Consider the following 18860-nt stretch of genomic DNA (forward strand, 5'->3'; position numbering starts at 1 on the left):
GCACAGCCGGTGGTTCAAATGTGAACACCTACACAGTCTGTGGACTGTTGTCTCTCAGACATGTTGCTAGGTCCTTTGTTGACTGGCACCTGGTTATCAGTTTTTTGAATGAGCACTTGAATTTCTGAGAGTCAGAAGAGTGGTAATGAGCAGAAGTTAAAAATAGACCAAAGTCTTAGCCATGACAGTGAAGAAGGGATTTCAATGGGCCTGGAGAGAACATGAAAGACTCAAGGGGTGGGGGGATGTGAGGGAGGCCAGAGGAAGAAGCAGGCAGGATAGGATTCAGAACCAAGTGGGGCCTCAGGACCTGGGAAGAGGGAGACGTAGGAAGCGGGGGATGGATAACTAAATGAGTTTCACATTATGGCGAGGCACTAGCTTCTGCTCTGTTCTGGTAAGGGAAAAGGGGTTAACATAGCTGCAAAATGAACTGGACTGGAGACACAGAGAGAAGGATGGGCAGAGGGAAGATGGAAAGGAAAGAAAGGATGGAGCGGAGCTGTCCCTTTCTCAATGCCTCCTCCCTTGCCTATCAAAGATTCCACCACTTTCAAATAGCACCCTCTTGTGGGCACTTCCTGCAATTGTACAATCCCTGTATTTCTCTTGATCACCCATCCAATCAAACAATGTACCAACCATGGGCATAGCTCTATTATTTTGGTCAAGAAGTCGTGTGAGCTGATGTCACCAGGTTGTCTGTTGCATTTGGCAATTAGGAAACAGTTACAGGCGACCGGTTAGGTCATCCTTTATATCCCCAGGTACCAGACAGGAACGAGTAAATGGTTCATTGACTACTGGTTCAGGCAAATTGAGTAATGGAGGGGCACTTCTCTGTGAGTCAGACTTTAGAGTTCTCATCCCCCAAGTTCAGCATTTCCAGTGATGTCGCTTCCTTCTTCACATGGTCACACTGAGGCTGACTCAGGTATCTGTGGAGTACTTAGCACAGGGCGCCGCCAGGGGGAAGCACTCAGGGCCTGTGGCTGTTTTGATTGGGCCCCTCTGTAAACTCAGGAGCTGAGAAAAAGACACCAAACTTAGGAGCTGATTCTAGGTTTCTTTGCCAATTCCTCTGGCTCCCTGCACCCTTGACCTCTGTGAGGAATGTAGCTTAGTGCTGGATGGTGGGAGTGCAGGACAGGCTGTGCTTCCTGGAGATTTCAGTCCCAGGTGAACTGAATGGGGGCAGCCAGCTGACTCAGTGCCCTGCCGGCCCCTCTTGGCACTCTCGGATAATTTTATCCTTCCCTAGCCTTTGTCTTTCATCATAACACAAAGGTAATTTCCGTGTCACAGGCCCAAATGAGATCGTGCATGACATGCTGGCTTGTATTATAAACTTAAGAAAAGGAAGATACATGACCCTCATTTACATAGGAAACTGGCTATTCTATTACTGTTTCATTTTCTTAAAACGGACTCTTTCCCTTCAGTGTGGTGCCTTTTCTTCCATCACTGAAATCACTTTACAATTTCTACTACTTTTCTCTTTGCTCCATTCCACTGGTTTTTAGCGAAGCTGGGTGAATCATCTGTCCCAAACAGATGACCGTGGCCTAGCTCATAATCAACAATTACTTTTGACTGATAGATAGGTCCAAAGCTATCACTTGGGGAGAGATGAAAAAAACACCATTTTAAAAAACATTCAGAAAAAAAATAAAATAAAATAAAAAACATTCAGAAAACCAGTATCTCTAATCCAGTAGATGTATGCATTCTCTTTTTTTAAAGGGAGTACACACACCTTCACACAGAGTTCTTCTCAGAGTTCTACTTGTACCTGGTGAGCTGTGTTAAATGAGTATTTATAGACACCACCCATCACAACGGGGTTATCTTTCTGTCAGTGAAGGAACAGGGTAGATTCTGGCTAACATCCACTTAGCATTTCACTTTTGTGAATTAAAAAAATACAGTTTCTGGGCCCAGTGAGATGACTCAGTGAGTAAAGACACTTGCCATTATGCCTAATAACTTCGGTTTCATCCTTAGAGCCCAAATGTTAGAAGGGCAGAACTGACTTCCCCATGGCACATATGCATGCATAGAAACAAAAAATAAATGTAAAAATGTTTTAAACATGCAAACTCTGGCTGAGCTTGGTGACATACACCTATAATGCAGCCTGAAGTAGAAGAACCATGAGTCTGAGGCTACTCTGGATTCTGCTCTTAGGACATAGTGCTTGGAGGAAAGTTTGGGGTAATTTACTGTGATCTGCCGTATATATTAGATGAAGCTAACACCAAGGTAAAATCACTGACTTCAAGTAATTCAGCTGATTCGTAGCTGGGCCAGGGTACAGCTTTCAGGAGTTTGATTCCATTGCCGATGCTTGTGGTCAGAATTAACTAGATGAAAATATCAAGTTTAAAAATGCATAAAAAGTAAGTAACATCAAGTTTGTGATAATGATGTGTTCTTGTTTTAAAATGATCCTAAATTTTTGATATCTAGGTACTGTGTTCATCAACTTTCTGTCATTACAGTGAAAACCCTGAAATAATTAAGTTACAAAGGAAAAAGAATTGATTTTGCCCCTTCAGCTTTGAGAGGTTTCTGTTCACGATCAGCTGGCCCCATGCTTTGGGCAAGTGATGAGGCAGATCTGTTCAACTGATCATAGACAAAAAGAGCAAAGGCCCCGCAATCCCTGTCAAGGCATCCTTCTGATGTCTGAAGGACCTCTTTCTGGGTACCACCTCATTTCAATGGTACCACTCTTTAAGACATGGTCCTTTAGGGGCTAGCTAACATCTGTATTACTGGAAACATCTGGAGTTCAGCCCCTTGCCCTTCTGAGGTCCTCCCACTAGCTTGTGACACGGGACAGTGTCTGTTTTTAATCAGGTCCTCAGCATTTGACACAGTCTTCTTCACCTTGCCTCTCCTCCTTACAGACACGCCAACCTGTGTTTGTGCAACTCCTGCAAGGTGTGTTCAGAGTTTACCACTGCAACTGGTTAATGCCGAGCCAGAAGGCCTCCGTGGAGAGCTGTATCCGTGTGCTCTCTGATGTAGGTAAGGTACCAAATCAGTGTGGATACAATGGGATGCAAATGAATTGCCCGCTGTTTGCCGAGCCTCCTGTCAGGAAGGAAGCTGCAAGGCCAGGCCCAGTTCTTCTTGATTCCTCAGCCTCTGTCTTTGCCAAGCCAGCACCGTAAGAACCAGTAAGTCCTTGAAAACTAAGATTCCATAGTTCAAAGTCAGACAGTTCTTGGCAAGTGACGATCCACAAAGATATTCCAGGCCCCGGGAAGTCCCTCATTTGAAGCATGAGTTTGTTTACTCCAACAGATGCATTTGGCTATATGGAAACTTCCCGTAAAGCACCCATCCGATTCCACGGAGCACCCTTTCCCACAAGTGGTGCATAGCTTTCCTCTCCCTATGCAGTGGCTGGTCCTCCTTCCTCTCTTCACTCCCTAACCCCCAAGACGCTCACCTCAAAGGCCTTTCTAAAAGGCAATTATCCTCCCCGCCCTTTTTTCTTTCTGTAGTGCTAGATATTGAACCCTGGCCTGTTCCATATTAGGCAAGCACTCTAGCACGGAACTGCACCCCAGCCCTTTTCAGAAAAGTTTAAGTGGTACCATCATTGTACATATTTCTGGGATATAGCATGTCAGGATAATTAGCTTCCCTTGTGGTGTGAACTTGAGACTTCTTTCTTCTAATCAGTTTGAAATAGTTGGTAAATTGCTATACCTTATGGTTGCCCTGCAGATGCCCATTATGCAGCCTTTCTGTGGGCCTCCTCCCTCTACCCTTGTTGGCCACTTTTCTTCTTTTACTTCTATAGCATCTACTTAAAAACAAACTTAGATGTTACCCCTTCCCTGCCTTCCTAAGTTCTATGCAGAAGAGTATGCTTCCCACCTCAGGTGAGAAGTCTTCGGACTGAACTAGATCCCCAGGTCCTGACTAGCAGTAAGGGCAACCCTTCTCAGAAAGGGTGTTTCCTGAATGCTTTACAGGAAAGAGGGTTTCCATAGTGACCAGAAGATAAGCAAATGAGTAATTCTGTGTTCTGGGATGTAGCTTTTAGGTGAGCAAGGGGTGTGTTTGTGAGGGTCCCCTGCCTTGGTTTCATAGGCCCTGCCTGACTGATTTCCTGTGTTCTTATCCTCTCATATGGCATGTATTGCCCGCACATGCATGCACGTGTGTGTTGGAAGAAGTCTGACTGACCATCTGCTTTCTTCAGTCTTGACAACAATTTATAGAGATGTGACGCGCTGTTCACGCCGAAATGTCTGAGTGAGCCCTTGCCTCATGGGTTAGCTGATGCAAATTTGAGAAAGCCATTGGCGTGATGGCCGGATACATTTGATTAGAGAAGGTGCATCATTCAGTAGTCCTCCCAGTAATAACAACACAGAGAAGGCAAGAACACAGCTAGCTCAGCGGCAGAGAACTTGCCTCCTCTGCAGGAGGACCTGGGCTCAGTCCCTGCAACTGCAAGGAGACAAAAACAAAGCAGAGAGTTGATGCTATGCGAAGTCACCAAAAGAGCCCAGACTCTTCAGGCCTAAAACCCAGGCCTGTGCCCCTTGGGAATGGCCTCCTCCTCACTAAAACCATGCCTGAGACGCCCATGTGACTTGTTCAGTTTTAGGTTGCTCAGCCCGGGCACTGATTTTATTTATCTTTATTTTGTGTGCTTTGGGTTTTTTTGTGTGTGTGAGGGTGTCAGATCTTGGAGTTACAGTTGTGAGCTGCCATGTGGGTGTTGGAAATTGAACCCAGGTCCTCTGGAAAAACAGCCAGCGCTTTTAACCAATGAGCCCCCAGGGCATGAATTGTATAACAGTGATGAGTAGAAACCATATGTCCTACTGTTTTTATGTTATATTTTTCTCCCATTGTTTTCCATTTAGTAGAGTAAACTGTTAGGAAATTTTTGACTAGTTATTGATTTCTTCCCTGTGTATTATATGTTCTATTAACATAAAAATGGTCGCTGTCTACCACATCTTTCAGAATGCTATAGCTCTTTGTACGGTTAGATACAGGCCGTAGAGAGCATTTTCTTTATTTGCAGTATTTGGAAGCACAAAAGATAAGAAATGGTCCAGGATTCCCCACATGGAAGCAGGCGTTCACCTTAGCTTCCTTTTTAGCTTAACTTATATTTAGTATTACTTTCGGATTCGTATCACAGTCATAAAGAAGATACAGTAGGGTTCCTGTGTCGTCCTCACCTCTCCCCTCCATTATCAACATCTGCATTGCCAGCACACATTTGTCAAAGGTCCAAGAATGACACATGCATTGTCACCAGCTAAACTCTAGACGTGCTTCCAGATTCATTAATGTTCCCATGAATGTCCTTTTCCTGCACCTGGGTACACCTCCACACCTCTCACGTACTCTGTTGTGAGGTCCTCAGTGTGGTCTGTGACAGTGTCTTACTTTTTTGTTGTTATTCGTGGCCTTGAGAGTCTTGATAAACAACCTCTGCGCAGATGTCTTTTTGAGTGTCTCTGTGGTGGATTGCAGTGTGTTGTGTTTCCTCACGCTGAGCACGAAATTGTCCCTTTTCGGGAAGGAAAGAAACCTATAGTGCATATCTGTTTGTGTTCTGGTCAGCAGAAGCCAGCTCTCTATAGGCTGTGATATAGGACAACAAAGTTCGGTCATTTTTTAAAAAACAATTCCCTGACCTAGCAAGTTGTCTGGATGGTTCTTAAAATGCACAACCACATGGCCATTTGAAGGAAGCCATTCCTTTAAAAAGCAAACTGATATTAAGCTGTTGCTATGTCTTCCTCAAGCTTTATCACTTGGCAACATTTTAGTGTTCACGGCTGCTCCTGTCCCTAGAATTCTCATTGGGAAATCCTAACCTAAAATATGGTTAAAGGTCGATCTCCCTCTCTATCTTCACCATACCATACATGCCTGCCCATTATAGGCATGGAAAAATCGGCCTAGTGGCTGCTGAGAATTAAAACCCATCTCCTGCCACTCTGAAAACTGTGGACTCATGAGTCATCTGTGTCTTTTGCAGCCAAGAGTCGGGCCATAGCAATCCCTGTTGACCTGGACAGCCAAGTCAACAACCTCTTCCTGAAGTCGCACAACATTGTGCAGAAAACGGCCATGAACTGGCGGTTATCAGCCCGCAACGCTGCTCGTCGAGACTCTGTTCTGGCAGCGTCCAGGGACTACCGAAATATCATCGAGAGATTGCAGGTAATGCCTGATGTTGAAAGAGGTGGAGTTGAATTTGACGGTCACTATTGTATTTTCTCAAGCCACAAAACACGCAAGCATGGCTAGGTCCTGTGAGGCCTGGAGGACAAAGGCATTCGGTAAACAAAAGCTTTTGAAAGGGGCCCACTTATCTGTGAGACAGTTGATGCTCAGTGTCAGCTGTCTCGCTGTCTGAAATCTCAGTAGAACCACCCTGTGGCCTGGGCGTCCTCACATCGTGACAGCTGAGTCTATAAACATTTCTAGGGACCTCTTGAAAGCAGTTTTGTCTTTATCACCCAGCCTTAAAGATGTCTCTTGACATTAATTCTGCTGCCCTCTATTGGTCAATGCGGCCTCAGAGGTACACTTCATTTCCTAGGAAGGCAATTCAAACCACTTTTCAATGGGAAAGATGTCAGCGCCCTGTTACAGCAATGTGTGAACTAGAGGATTTTGTAATGGCTATCACTGGAAAACACATGCTCTTGAACAGTGCCTGGGATGTAGTATCATGAGTACTGAAGGGCTTCTGTTACAGTGCCTAAGGTTACTGCTGTGGATAAAAATTACTATCATTTGGAAAAGTAATTGAGTCACTGCGAGGACCCATAGTTTACATAAAGACAAATACATTCACTGATTGAGTCATCAGCCCTGGACACTGGTGGTGATATTGATGGTGACAGAATGATCTCCCCTTTCAGACAGCCTTCAGTTTGGGAGGAGACAAGGCCATTAATTGGCTAAGAACACACATAAACCTAAAATGACAACAAGACACCTGATTTTGACTGGGCTTCGGGTAGGGGACGAGGGATGCTTGGCTGAGGAAGTAACATTGAGCCAAGATGAGATGTAAAGAGGCAGTGTGAAAAACATCTTTGTAAAGACTCTTGTATAGAACAAATGAGGTACGTGGCTATGCAGCTAGGAGGCCTGGAGAGCTTCAGGAGCAAGTAAAAGATTGAAGTCCAGAGTCATTCTTAAGCAAATGTCACTTTGATTCCTAAGGATGTTTCCTGACTTTCTGTGCTTTTGGAAAGGTGAGGAGTAACAGGCTCAATACTCCATGAACAAACGATATTCTCTGAACAGCACAGTCCATGTCAGTTATCTGCAAACACATTAAGTTTCTTACCTCTTCTTAGATTTAGTAAGTATATCCTGGGAAATGGGATAAATTGCACAGGTAGGTCATAACTTGCTATAAAAACACATCAGTTCTTTAAAAGATCTGATTTTGCAGTTATGTCTTATCCCCAAGTTCCTGTCACCATTAGATGCCCTCATGCAGCAAAAGTTGTAATAAGGACAGCTCTTGCCAGTTAACCATCTCTATATTAATTCTCATCTAAACGCTTCCTCCCTTGACATTAGCGCCTACCCCAACTCGCTGCTTTGCCATCCTTGTTTCTCTCTCTCTCTCTCTCTCTCTCTCTCTCTCTCTCTCTCTCTCTCTCTCTCTCTCTCTCTCTCTGTCACTCTCTCTGTCACTCTCTTGCACTCACCTCTCTCTCACTCTCACTGTTGCTCTGATTGCTAAATGTCATACATTTGAAAATACAGTGCAAACAGCATAAAGTCCAGACTTCTCAAAAGATGCAAGATTTCATGCAGTATGTTAATACAGTGTTAAAGAATTACTTCCGTCCCAGTTATGTTGGAGTTGGGACCAGTAGAAGAGAGGGAGGAGAGAGAAGGGCCAGTGAAGGAGGGAAGAGAAAGGGGAGAGAGGATAGGAAGAACTGTTCCCAAAGGCATACTCGTAGGGAAGCTAGTGAGAACCTCCTCTTCACTTCCATAGAAAGGCATGGGAGGTAGAGAGTCTACATCCTGATTTCTTAGGATTTTTGGTGGGAACCCCTTCCCCCCACCAGGAGAAATTTTCTTATCTTACATCCCTTTCTATGTGTCCTAAACATTATTGAGCTGTTACCATTACATGGAGTCTCTTAAGCATAAGTAAGACTATATGTGGCTTAATTTTAGTTTCTGGATAAAGTATTTTTAATTCCTTTTTTAAAACCCTGAACAGGTTAAAATATTGAATTGAGGTGTCTCTTCCCATGCAGATCCCCTTGTGCTGTGTTCTTCCCTGGTCTTAGCATGCTGCTAGTCAGCAGCCCTTGGGACAGGCTACAAGCCATGGGCACAGGCTGCAGCATCTTTTGAAGATGATTCCTCGTCTGTTTCCTATCATTTGCCTTTAAATGGTGTTTGTTGTGTCGGGCTGGCAGCCCTTTCAACTTCTCTCTGTTTTCCTTTCCTACAGCTGTGTGTTTTGCATTTGAAGACCATCATGCTATCAGGGTACATGTATTTAGCATGTTGATACAGCATGTTCATTCATTTGTGTGCTCATGTTTATATGACTTTATTGTGTAAATGATGCTCATTGCAAAGAATCAGACAGCACTAATAACTACGTAGAAGAATGTTAAAATCCCCTGTGATCCCACAGAAAACCAGTGGTGATGCCTTAGTGGAATTTGATATGTATTTTTTAGATATGGATATTGTTCTTGAAAACAGTGTCATAGAATCCACCTATTCTCTGACTATTTTAAACTCATACTGTAGACATTTTTTCACACTGTTAAACTTGTTTTTGTACATTGTACTTACAGATGTGTGGGCTGGCCCTTGAGTAGCATAAAACTGTGTCAGATGGAGGGGTGTTGGTTTGTTTGTCCTTTGTTTTCTGGATTGGGAGGCCATGCTTCTGGTAACCATTGGACAGCATCTAATAACTGACAACAGTGGGAGACAGTACTAAGGCAATGCTAACACAGCCTGGCCTGTACAACATGCTTAGGCAGAGACAGTATCACCTTGTTAGCCAGCTTCTGCCTGAGCTGCTGACCGAGCGATGCTTTCATTCCAGGACATCGTGTCTGCCCTGGAGGACAGACTCAGGCCCCTGGTCCAGGCCGAGTTGTCTGTGCTTGTGGATGTTCTACACAGACCAGAGCTGCTTTTCCCTGAGAACACGGATGCCAGGAGGAAATGTGAAAGTGGTGGTTTCATTTGCAAGTAAGCAGCCTCCCTCCTGGAGTGGTCAGTAGCCAGAAAACCCCGGTGACCGGGCCAAACCCTTGTTCTGGAGGAGCCGTTGGCCGGCTTTTAACTTTGTGGGTTTGAGACAGATACTAGGGTCTTGTTCTGACCATCCCAAGGTAAACTTGTCTGTTAGATCCTATTTACTGACACTCCCCCTCAACTTGAATTACTTGCCTGTTCATTTTTTTTTCTTCATTCAACAAGTTGGGAGCAAACACCATGTGTGGTACAAACAAGCAAAATGTCATGACCTCCAGGCCCTCAAAAGTCTTGGTCCTGCCATGACCTCACTGTCATTTCCTATCATGATTTTACCTTCTTAGTTTATGCCATGTGGTATAGTCTAAAAAGAAACCAGTGGTTTTAGAACAAGAAGTCCCCACTGGATTTTCACTGTGAGATTAGTTGTTTGTCTTGAAGGTAGGCTCTCTGCCCTAGGAACTCCTCTCAGGACAAGACTATGGGTACAGAGCGTGTGTGTTTGCCCAGGCACCAACCTCGTGAGGTTTTCAAAAACATACTATTGGCATGTATTAGCAGCAATCCTCGGTGGATAAATAGCTTATGAGTAGGACTCTGTCTGCTTTCTCCACTTGGTATAATCTCCCCATTGTATGTGGCCAGCTCCTGCCCGGTCAGCCTGCTATCTGTTCCCAACCAGCAGGTGTCGCATGTGAGACATAGCTGCTGACTGGTTCTTAAGGGAAAGGATGTCCCAAAGTGTATTTAAAGTTGGAGCCCTTCGTAAAGATTTGTTCTTTACCCGACTGGTTAGACCAAGTTTCTTGTGCAAGGTCTTTAGCTGGAGGACATTTTCCCGATGTGACCTGCGGTTTTCTTTTATTCAGGTTAATAAAGCACACTAAGCAGCTGCTGGAGGAGAATGAAGAGAAATTGTGCATTAAAGTCTTACAGACCCTCAGGGAAATGATGACCAAAGATAGAGGCTATGGAGAAAAGGTACTGCCTTATATTTTCATGTTTGAATTGCACTACATATTACATTGAAGGTTTGAGAGTGCTGGAAACCCTTAATTACTGGCTGATAGTTTCATTTTTTAAAAGCTGTTTCTCCTGTCCCCAAAGGTAGCTGAATCATAGGGCTGTGGTCCCTGAAGGTCAAATATTGGTTGTCTCTCATAGACTTCGCATTTTATAGCCTAACATCAAGCAAACAGTTGTAAGACATTTCCTACTGAACTTCCCAGTGAAGCATAATCCTCTTATGTACCAGTCCAGATGTCCTGAATTTTGGGTTTCAGCTAAGCATACCTGTGGGTAGACTTACCTCTTCCTGATGCAATGTTGCACAATCCTTCTAGCATCTCAAGAAACTCCCTCCAGTTCTAACTGGAAGTCAGAAAAGCAAGCATGTCGCCACTTCTGACTGAGATTGTGAAATAGACAATCCCATGACCTGACACTTCTTGGTGTATGAAGAGAGCAGGCATGTGGCACGTGTCTCACGGAGGGCACAGTGGGGCAAGAGTAATCCTGGTGCTTCTTCGAATCTCTAGCAAGGAACCGTAAGCATAGTCCTCCATGCCAGCAGCCTTCATTGGGTAGTTAATAACACCCACTAATTGGCAATGGTTTCTAATCCCATTGGCCTATCACAATACTCACTATCTCACTGGTCACCTCTGAGAAAGAGCCTCGGGAATTAAGCCAAGTCATTCCCTGTCAAAATACATGGTGATAAACCAAATCATCAGAAGTATAACAGACTGCGGAAGTCTTGCTTCTCAGCCTATGTGTAGTCTCTTGTTAATGTTAGCTTCCCTAACAGATGAGGTTCCCTACATATGAAAAAGAAAACAGGAAAGTGTGCAGTTGTTATTGTATTGTATTGTATATCCACTCTCCCCAGATCACTAGGCTTTTTAAATATCACTCTAGCCAAAAGCTAAAGCCCATTTGGTAAAATGCTTACCTAGCATACACAAAACCCTGGTTTTGACGTACGCTCTGCTGCATAAAAATAAATGTGGTATTGTGTGCCTGTAATCCTGGCACTAGGGAGGTGGGGGCAGGGTGATCAAAAGTTCAAGATCATCCTTGGCTACATAGAAAGTTCTAGGCCCAGCCTGGGATACATGAAATCCTGTCTCAAACTGAACCCAACAAACAAAACCATGTATACATGTCATCTTAAATGTTTACAGTATGTAAATTTAAAGGTAAATACTTGGTCATGGAATAAGGTTTTTGTGGCCAATACCTGATAGGAAGAAACTTATAAATATAAATAGTAGGTTCAAAGAGTCTTAGTCCCATGAGAAATGATGACTTGCCCATATAGACACACACACACACACACACACACACACACACACACACACACACCCACACACACGGGGGGAGACGCGCACGGCATGTGCAGCAGTTAATTAAAAGGAAGGGAAAAGGAGGGAGGGAAGAGAAAACCCAAGGGCAACTTAGGGGTGAGGTAGGTAGAGAAAGAAAGACAGATGTCAAGGAGTGGGAGATGCTATGAAAGAGTAAACGGCCAGAATTTAATAGTTTCTTGGGCCTCAGTTGACTTTCCTGTGTAGCCGATAAAGAAATTAGCCACACCCAAGCCCAGAGGCTAACATCTCTTTTCAGACCATTTGGGACTGTCACCCCCATTTCAGGGAAATGGAAACCCTGTCAACTAGAATGGGGAAAACCACAAAACCAATGGAGATGTTCTAGGAACCTGCAGTGCAGACTTGAAATTCCTGGTCCTGATGCTGTGACTATTTGAAAAGGATATTAACCATCTATATGTATGACACTTTGAAATGGGCAGAGGGTGTTTCTGCTTCCCTCGGTCTGGCAGTTGACACTGGCTTTGTCTCACCATGGTTCTTTGGTGATATTTCTGATGGTTACTGCCTGGCCTCACTGGATTGAAGAAGCACAACCCATAGGCAGGCCAACATTTTCAAGGGCAGAAAAAAACTCATAGCCAAAGAACTAACCTTCTTTTCTCAAGGAAACCAGTTGGCTTGGGTTTTTATAAACGAGGTTGTCCTTGGCCTGGTGCTAAGGACACTCCCATGCTTTCATCTCAGTTTTCCTGCTGGTTGCCCCTTGTGTGGAATGTTGCCATGGCTACCACTTTCCTGGGGATATTTGGTACCGTCCTTCTTTCCTGCCCTCTCTTGAGTCTTCATAGCCACAGAATGAAATCTAGAAGAGGCCTCAGGCTTTGCCTCATTAACCCTCTCTTGAGCATAAGTACCCAGGCTGGGATGAATTGTCTGCCCAAGGTCACATGGAGAGTCTGCGTGGGGTCAAGACTAGAATCCCAGTTTTCCCACATCCCGGTAGGTGTCCTCTCCTGCCTCTCTCACGCTGTGTCCTCCAGTTTGGGCCATTTCTGTATCTTTTTCTCTAAGCTATAGTCCCTATGGGTAGAGAGGTTTTGAATATCTTTGCTCATCTCTGCATTTTAATTCATATTTGGGACTTTATCAAGGTCATAAGATGACAAAGAAATTTGAAACAATCCTTACTATTCTGCTCAAAATATGTTGGTGTGCTTATATGGATCTACCTTCATAAAGGAAAAAAGAGACCATTGAGAATATGACTCAGATTACCAAATAGATTAAAATATACCAGAATCTCTCCAAAGCTGACATAGTTTTTAATCGCCAGCTAAAAAATTAACTGACCTCTTATGTGCCAATCTCCTCTTACCTCAGGTCTTGGGGATAAATATTACCATTATTTTTAGACTCAAGGGTGAACACATAAAAAAGGTTCATAATTTTGCCTAGGATCATATCAGTAAGAACAAAGCCCCATAAATGAAAACCCACGGTCTGAGTCCAGATAGCTAGATTTTCACCAGTGTGTAGGAAGTGAGCAGATGGACTACACTTGAGTGCTCTGAAGTTTACCTCGAGTCCGAATATTAAAGTTTTCATTATGGTATATGAGTACTACATAAAGGACAGGAGCATTAAATGTTGCAGAATATCTAGGCTTCAGCTCAATTCTCATTTGTCACCCAGCTGAAAAAAGTCTTCATTTCGTAGCAGGTAAGTTCGTAAATTCTGGCCATCAGAAACCTGCGGTTTTGAATAGGTTCCATATTAGGAATCAGAATAGTGAGTAGTGAGTGTTTAACCCACTATCCACAAGATGTGCTAGTCCAGGGAGTGTCAAAGGCGGTAGGGACTAAATGAATCACAATTGTTGTGGGATGTACTATAATGAAATACTTGAGAGGAGCTGTGTTACGGATAAGACAGGTAGCTCTATGGTAAAGTGCTGGCCTAATGGACACAATGCCTACAATCAAAATAAATAAATAGATGAATAGAATGAGTTATATTTATAGCTTACACTTTGAGACCCTGAAATTCCAAAATTGGGCAGCACCAAAACTAATGTTGAGCAGTAAGTACATCATGATAGAGCGAGAAACCACATTCTGAAAAGCCGAAGAGGGATTCCGGAATCTGCCTTGCCCTTACAACTAGCTCTCATAAGAACTGACTCAGAGCTTAGTAGCTAACACCCCAAAACACCAAAGAATTTGAGAAAGGAAAATGACCAGGAGCTTGAGGCCTGCTTGGACTATGTAGAGAGAATGAGACCTTGTCCCCAGCAAACCAAACCCAAGCAAAATAATAATAATAATAATAATAATAATAATAATAATAATGAACCAACCCAGATAACCAAGTGTTATATCCATACAAGGACAGAATCCTGTAACCTAGACCTCTCCCCCCAGGTCATCTGCCAGCATGTCACCAGTGAGGTTCAGCTTATCAATGTGTGAGGTGCCAGAATATACTGAAACCCTCTCCATACCATAGCAAGCACTCAGTAAATACATGAATAATTATCGTCACCTGTTATGTCCCCACATGCAAAGACCCAACAATTTATGCTATTTATGCTGTTAAATATAAAAATAAAGCACATTTGAAAAATTATCACCAAATGGTGTTGAAGTACACCTTGGTATGAAGCTGCCGGTATCTCTGTATCCTGCATCTTCAAAGAGACCGGACTTTAGAATGTTACCAGGACTCTGTAAATATGAGTATGCATATGAAATCCCCTCTAAAGTCTGGTTTGAATCTGAAATACATCTTACTGTGGTTAAGAAAAGGAAACATTCCAATCCCACTTCACCCTCTCCCTTCCCCACCTCCCATCTGTTCCTCAGAGAGGGTAAGGCCCCCCCTAGGAAGTTACTAAGTCTGTCCCATTATCTCTTTGAGGCAGGACCAAGGCACCTCTCCACCCCACATACCCTTGTGTCTAGGCTCGGCTAGTATCTCTCCATATAGAATGGGCTCCCCTAAGCCAGTTTGTGCCAGTGGCCTCATATATTGTCCCAGTCACATCATTGTCATCTATATTAAGGGAATCTAGTTAGGTCTTGACTGGTTCCCCATTTGTCAGACCTCAGTCAGTGATCTCTCATTAGCTTGGGTCAACTGATTCTGTGGGTTTCTCCATCATGGTCTTGACTCCTTCGTTCATATTATTGCTCCTCCCTCACTTTGATTGTACCCCAGGAACTTGGCCCAATAGTTAGTTGAGGATTTCAGTATCTGCTTCCATCTATTTCTGGAAGAGGGTTCTACCTTCTCTGGGGTTGATTGGAATATAAAAAATAAATTAATAAAATTTTTTAATGTAACCAATCCATGGGGGTGGGGGAGAATACCCAGGAAATCTAACCAAGGATGTGAAAGACATCTACAATGAAAACGTTAAGACACTGAAGAAAGATATTGAAAAAGACACTAGAGTATGGAAAGACCTCCTGTGTTCATGGGATGAAATATTAATATTATGAAAGACGTTACAGTGCTGAAAGCAATCTACAGGTTAGCTGCAAGCTTGACCCCAGTTTTCACAGAATTGGGGGAAAAATCTGACCTCAAACTTTATTGTAGAGTTATAGTAACAAAAGCAGCACAGTGCTGGCCTGAAGACAGACCCAGTCAATGGAATAAAATAAAGAGTCAGAATAAGCCCACTCAGTTACCTACCTAGTTATTCAGAGAGATGTCAAAAGCAGACATGGGAGAAAGCACATCCTTCTGTGGTTGGGATGATTATGAGGGTCCTTTGACCTTAAGAATTGGCTTATGGGAGGGATGTGGAAGGGTTTAGAACTTTGGGATAGAAAGATCTCTAATTCCATGGTTAAGAATCTTAGATTTTGCTCTGAATCTCTCCATAGCTCTCAGAAAACCTTCAAGCCCCTTGATCCTGTTTGAAAAAGATAGCATAGTTACCTTAAGTATTGGCCTGTCTCAGTTCATTGTAGGTTTTTATTATGCTGATCTTGGTTTATATTATTAGTCAAAAAAACTTTGAAAAAAATGCAGAGGCCAGGAACTAATATAAAAGGATACCTCAGAATTTACTTACCATTCCACTTGCCCCTTCTGAAAAAGAGAGAACAAACCTCAAGTAATGCCATGGTTTTTATTTTCTTACCAATTGTCAGTTCTCTGCTAACCAGAGAAGCTACTTGGTTCTATATGAGATATCTGGCCTTTCTAGCTACTACCATTTCCAACAAACTTTACTTTTTAGAATGGAATGTAGCAGGGGTGCTGCAAATTAGCCTGCTATCTTTAAACCAATGTAACTGAGACAATTCTGTGATTTTTTTAATTCCCCTGGACTTGATACCAATATACCCATGTTACTAATCCAATTGGGACAAATGTTGACTATCAGTCATCCATGCTCCCAGGTTACAAGATATGTTAGTGTCTTCCTCCTGAAGTTAATCCCAGATCTAGGTGAGCTCAACTGCAGTTTAGGCTCCTGACCCTCAATAAACCAGTCAAATGAGTTAATAGTTCTCTAGTCTTTTATCTGATCCCTTCCTATCTGCTTCTGAAAAACAAAGCTTAGGGACCTGGCTCTCATTCCCACTCAGTTCAAGTTCTCATGTTTACAAGCAAGTACGAGGCTTTCTTGAAGCTTGGATGATGGACTTGTGAGGTTTGTTGCCCAGCATCTGAATAAAGCATGGCACATGCTGCATATTTTGTTCCAGAGCAGATGTCATTTCAAGCTGTGGCCGTGGCCACAGTGCCTAAACTCCTTCAAATGGCCACTGTCTAGCAGCACTTGAAGGTGACATGGTTGAGCATAAGCATACGTTTGCAACTTTCTAACATTTAGATTCTTGTGTTCCTTTCCTAACAAATCTCTTTTTCTCCCCTCCTTTCTTCTTTTCCAGCAAATTTCCATTGATGAAGTGGAAAATGCCGAGGTCCTAATTTCGTTGTTTTTTTGTTATGTTTTGTTTTGTTTTTAATGTCCCATGGTGCCATCTCCATGACACCCTTCCAGTTAGCCCTGTACTGTGTCCTCTGGTCTCTACATTTAGCGTCTGACTTTGTATAGTGTGCCTTCTGGGAGTGAGCAGAGTCAGTCTTGTCTGTGTTAGCATTTCCCTCCTGAACGTTTGTCATTTGTCCTGACAATGGCTATCCCACCATTGTCCTGATAAAGAGTTTCTAAGCTGTGACAAGGTCTCGGGTATTCCCTCATCTCAGCTGAATCTATGCTTGACACTGGTCCTTAACACACACACACACAAAGCTCACTGTTGATGTTAACATTAAGGAGATTTGCTTTGTGTTAAGCATTTGACACAAAGAGAGAGAATAGATTGACATGGTTGGGAAGTTGTTAAAACACAACAATAAAGCACCAAACCCACTACTCTCTTGCTGTATGTGTTGAAAACCATTACATGTGTGTGGGGGAGGGTGTCACATAAGTATTTTCATAAGGCATTGTGAGTCCACTCCTAATATTAGAACACCCCATAGCCATGGCTTTTTTTTCTGTAAGAACTCCCGGTAGGTGCACCAATGAAGATGCTAATCTGTGGGTCTTTTACTGACCTGTCAAGTTTATGCTTATAGTGGTGTCCTGGAAACTGATTAATACATGAGTGGATTGGAGACTTCCTTCCTCTGGTTTCTTCTGTGCATTTTTAATAGGCTGTGATATGTAGTTGGTGAGGGTGTCAATAAGATAAAAAATTGATTGGGGGGATACATGTATATATGTATGTATTATATACACACACATATGTAGTTTTATTGATTGATGAATAGAATATACTGATATAAAATTTTTACTTGATTTTTTTTGTTAGGCTAGCTAATTAATATCTTATTTTGGATGGAATGAGACTACCAGATTAGACGTTTCCACTGTTTTTCACTTTAATGCACCTTACTTGAAAAATCTTAATAAATGGCTTAGATATACCTAAGGAAAGTTAAAATACACCACATACTTATATCTGGAAGCAGCACAAGTGATTTTTAACTTGGACTAGCTGCTTCAGAAATGGCATTTCCAGAGTTAAATGGCCACTCTTATTAGCCCATGTAACTAGAGCATGGCCAGCTAGGTCTTACATGTGGCTACCTTAGCTCCATATAGCCCTATATAATGCATTATATATGAACACATTTATCCTTATTTTGATCAGACACAAGTGCATCTATACTTTAATCAGAGGGGTGAAGAGGGGCGGACACCTGCAGCTTCATAGCACAATCATTTTCCTTGTGTCATATGTAGCTTTCCCACTTCTGAATTGTTTCTATGCTAGAATATCCTGGTCTGAATTTAGTGTTCTGGCATCCTTCAGTACTCTTGTTTCTACCTAGAGTTATAAAGGCCTCCCTTTAAATGTTTCCCTCATGAACTACTGAAATTCAGTTTCTATTTGCTTAGGTACAGATTAAGTCAGGGAAAGAAAGCCCTCCCTCATTGGAGTCTGTGTAGCATTATTAATACACTGTTTTCACCATAGTAATCAGTTGATATGTTTGCTTGCTCAAGATACAACTTGGTCCTCCTGGCGAGGAGTTTAATGCTTGCTTATGGAAAGATTCCACAGTTGGAGCAGGTGTGTTTATAATTATACTCTAGGAAATAGAATACTGTCTGTTTATAAAGGAAGAATGTTCTGGCAGGCACTTAGATTCTTTGAAAATTCCCTGAGGAAGCAACTGTGGCTCCCCTCTGCGTAGTTACCCCTGGCAACAGTCGGAACCCTGGGACACCAACACCCTGTCCCTGGTCCCTCAGGCTATTGGCTCTGGCCTTCTTCTCAGAGATGACTGATTGGCCTTTATCATCAGCCCATTCTGGAAACTACCACAGCTCCTGTGGTGTGTGCCCCCCCCAACCCCCAACCTCTTACCAGTGTGTGCTAGTGGGAGCTGTCATCCGTAGCTGAGTTTCTACAGAAGTTTAATGAGAGTTCCTGCCGGCTCAGTCCTGAATCCTGAATGCAGTGGGAGGAAAGTATTAGACATGCCTGGTCCCCCCATCTCCTCGATGGTGAAGACCCACTGCCTTTTGATGATAAAGGCCAGATATGAGCATGTCAGGAAATAGGTGCTGCAAACAACTTGGGAAAAAAGAAAAAGCCTAAGACCTTCTGCATCCCTGTCAGGACTTTGCGGAAGAGGGTAAAAAAAGAACAGAGGCATAAACTCCTCCTCAGGAGCATGCATTTTATACACCCTCCCCAGCTGCCTCCTAGAGTAAAATTTTATCTGACACCAGAA

At 43.0% G+C, this 18860-nt stretch overlaps 1 protein-coding gene across 9 annotated transcripts in view; it reads left to right on the forward strand.

Moving 5' to 3' along the window:
* The window catches only part of Itpr1 (inositol 1,4,5-trisphosphate receptor type 1), a 343520-nt gene that overhangs the window by 191037 nt on the left and 133623 nt on the right, over window positions 1-18860 (forward strand). For 6 of the 9 annotated variants that reach the window (XM_013110375.3, XM_005066174.4, XM_021224854.2 and 3 more), the window contains 5 exons: window positions 2913-3033; window positions 6029-6213; window positions 9101-9249; window positions 10125-10236; window positions 16499-16531. In XM_013110375.3, coding sequence (XP_012965829.1) covers window positions 2913-3033; window positions 6029-6213; window positions 9101-9249; window positions 10125-10236; window positions 16499-16531 — 600 coding nt within the window. The remainder of the gene's footprint in view (window positions 1-2912; window positions 3034-6028; window positions 6214-9100; window positions 9250-10124; window positions 10237-16498; window positions 16532-18860) is intronic. The other 3 variants (XM_021224857.2, XM_005066178.4, XM_005066179.4) reach the window with 1 other exon arrangement.

The sequence above is a fragment of the Mesocricetus auratus genome, unplaced genomic scaffold (assembly GCF_017639785.1).
Source record: "Mesocricetus auratus isolate SY011 unplaced genomic scaffold, BCM_Maur_2.0 Super-Scaffold_100676, whole genome shotgun sequence".
NCBI classification, from domain to species: Eukaryota; Metazoa; Chordata; class Mammalia; order Rodentia; family Cricetidae; genus Mesocricetus; species Mesocricetus auratus.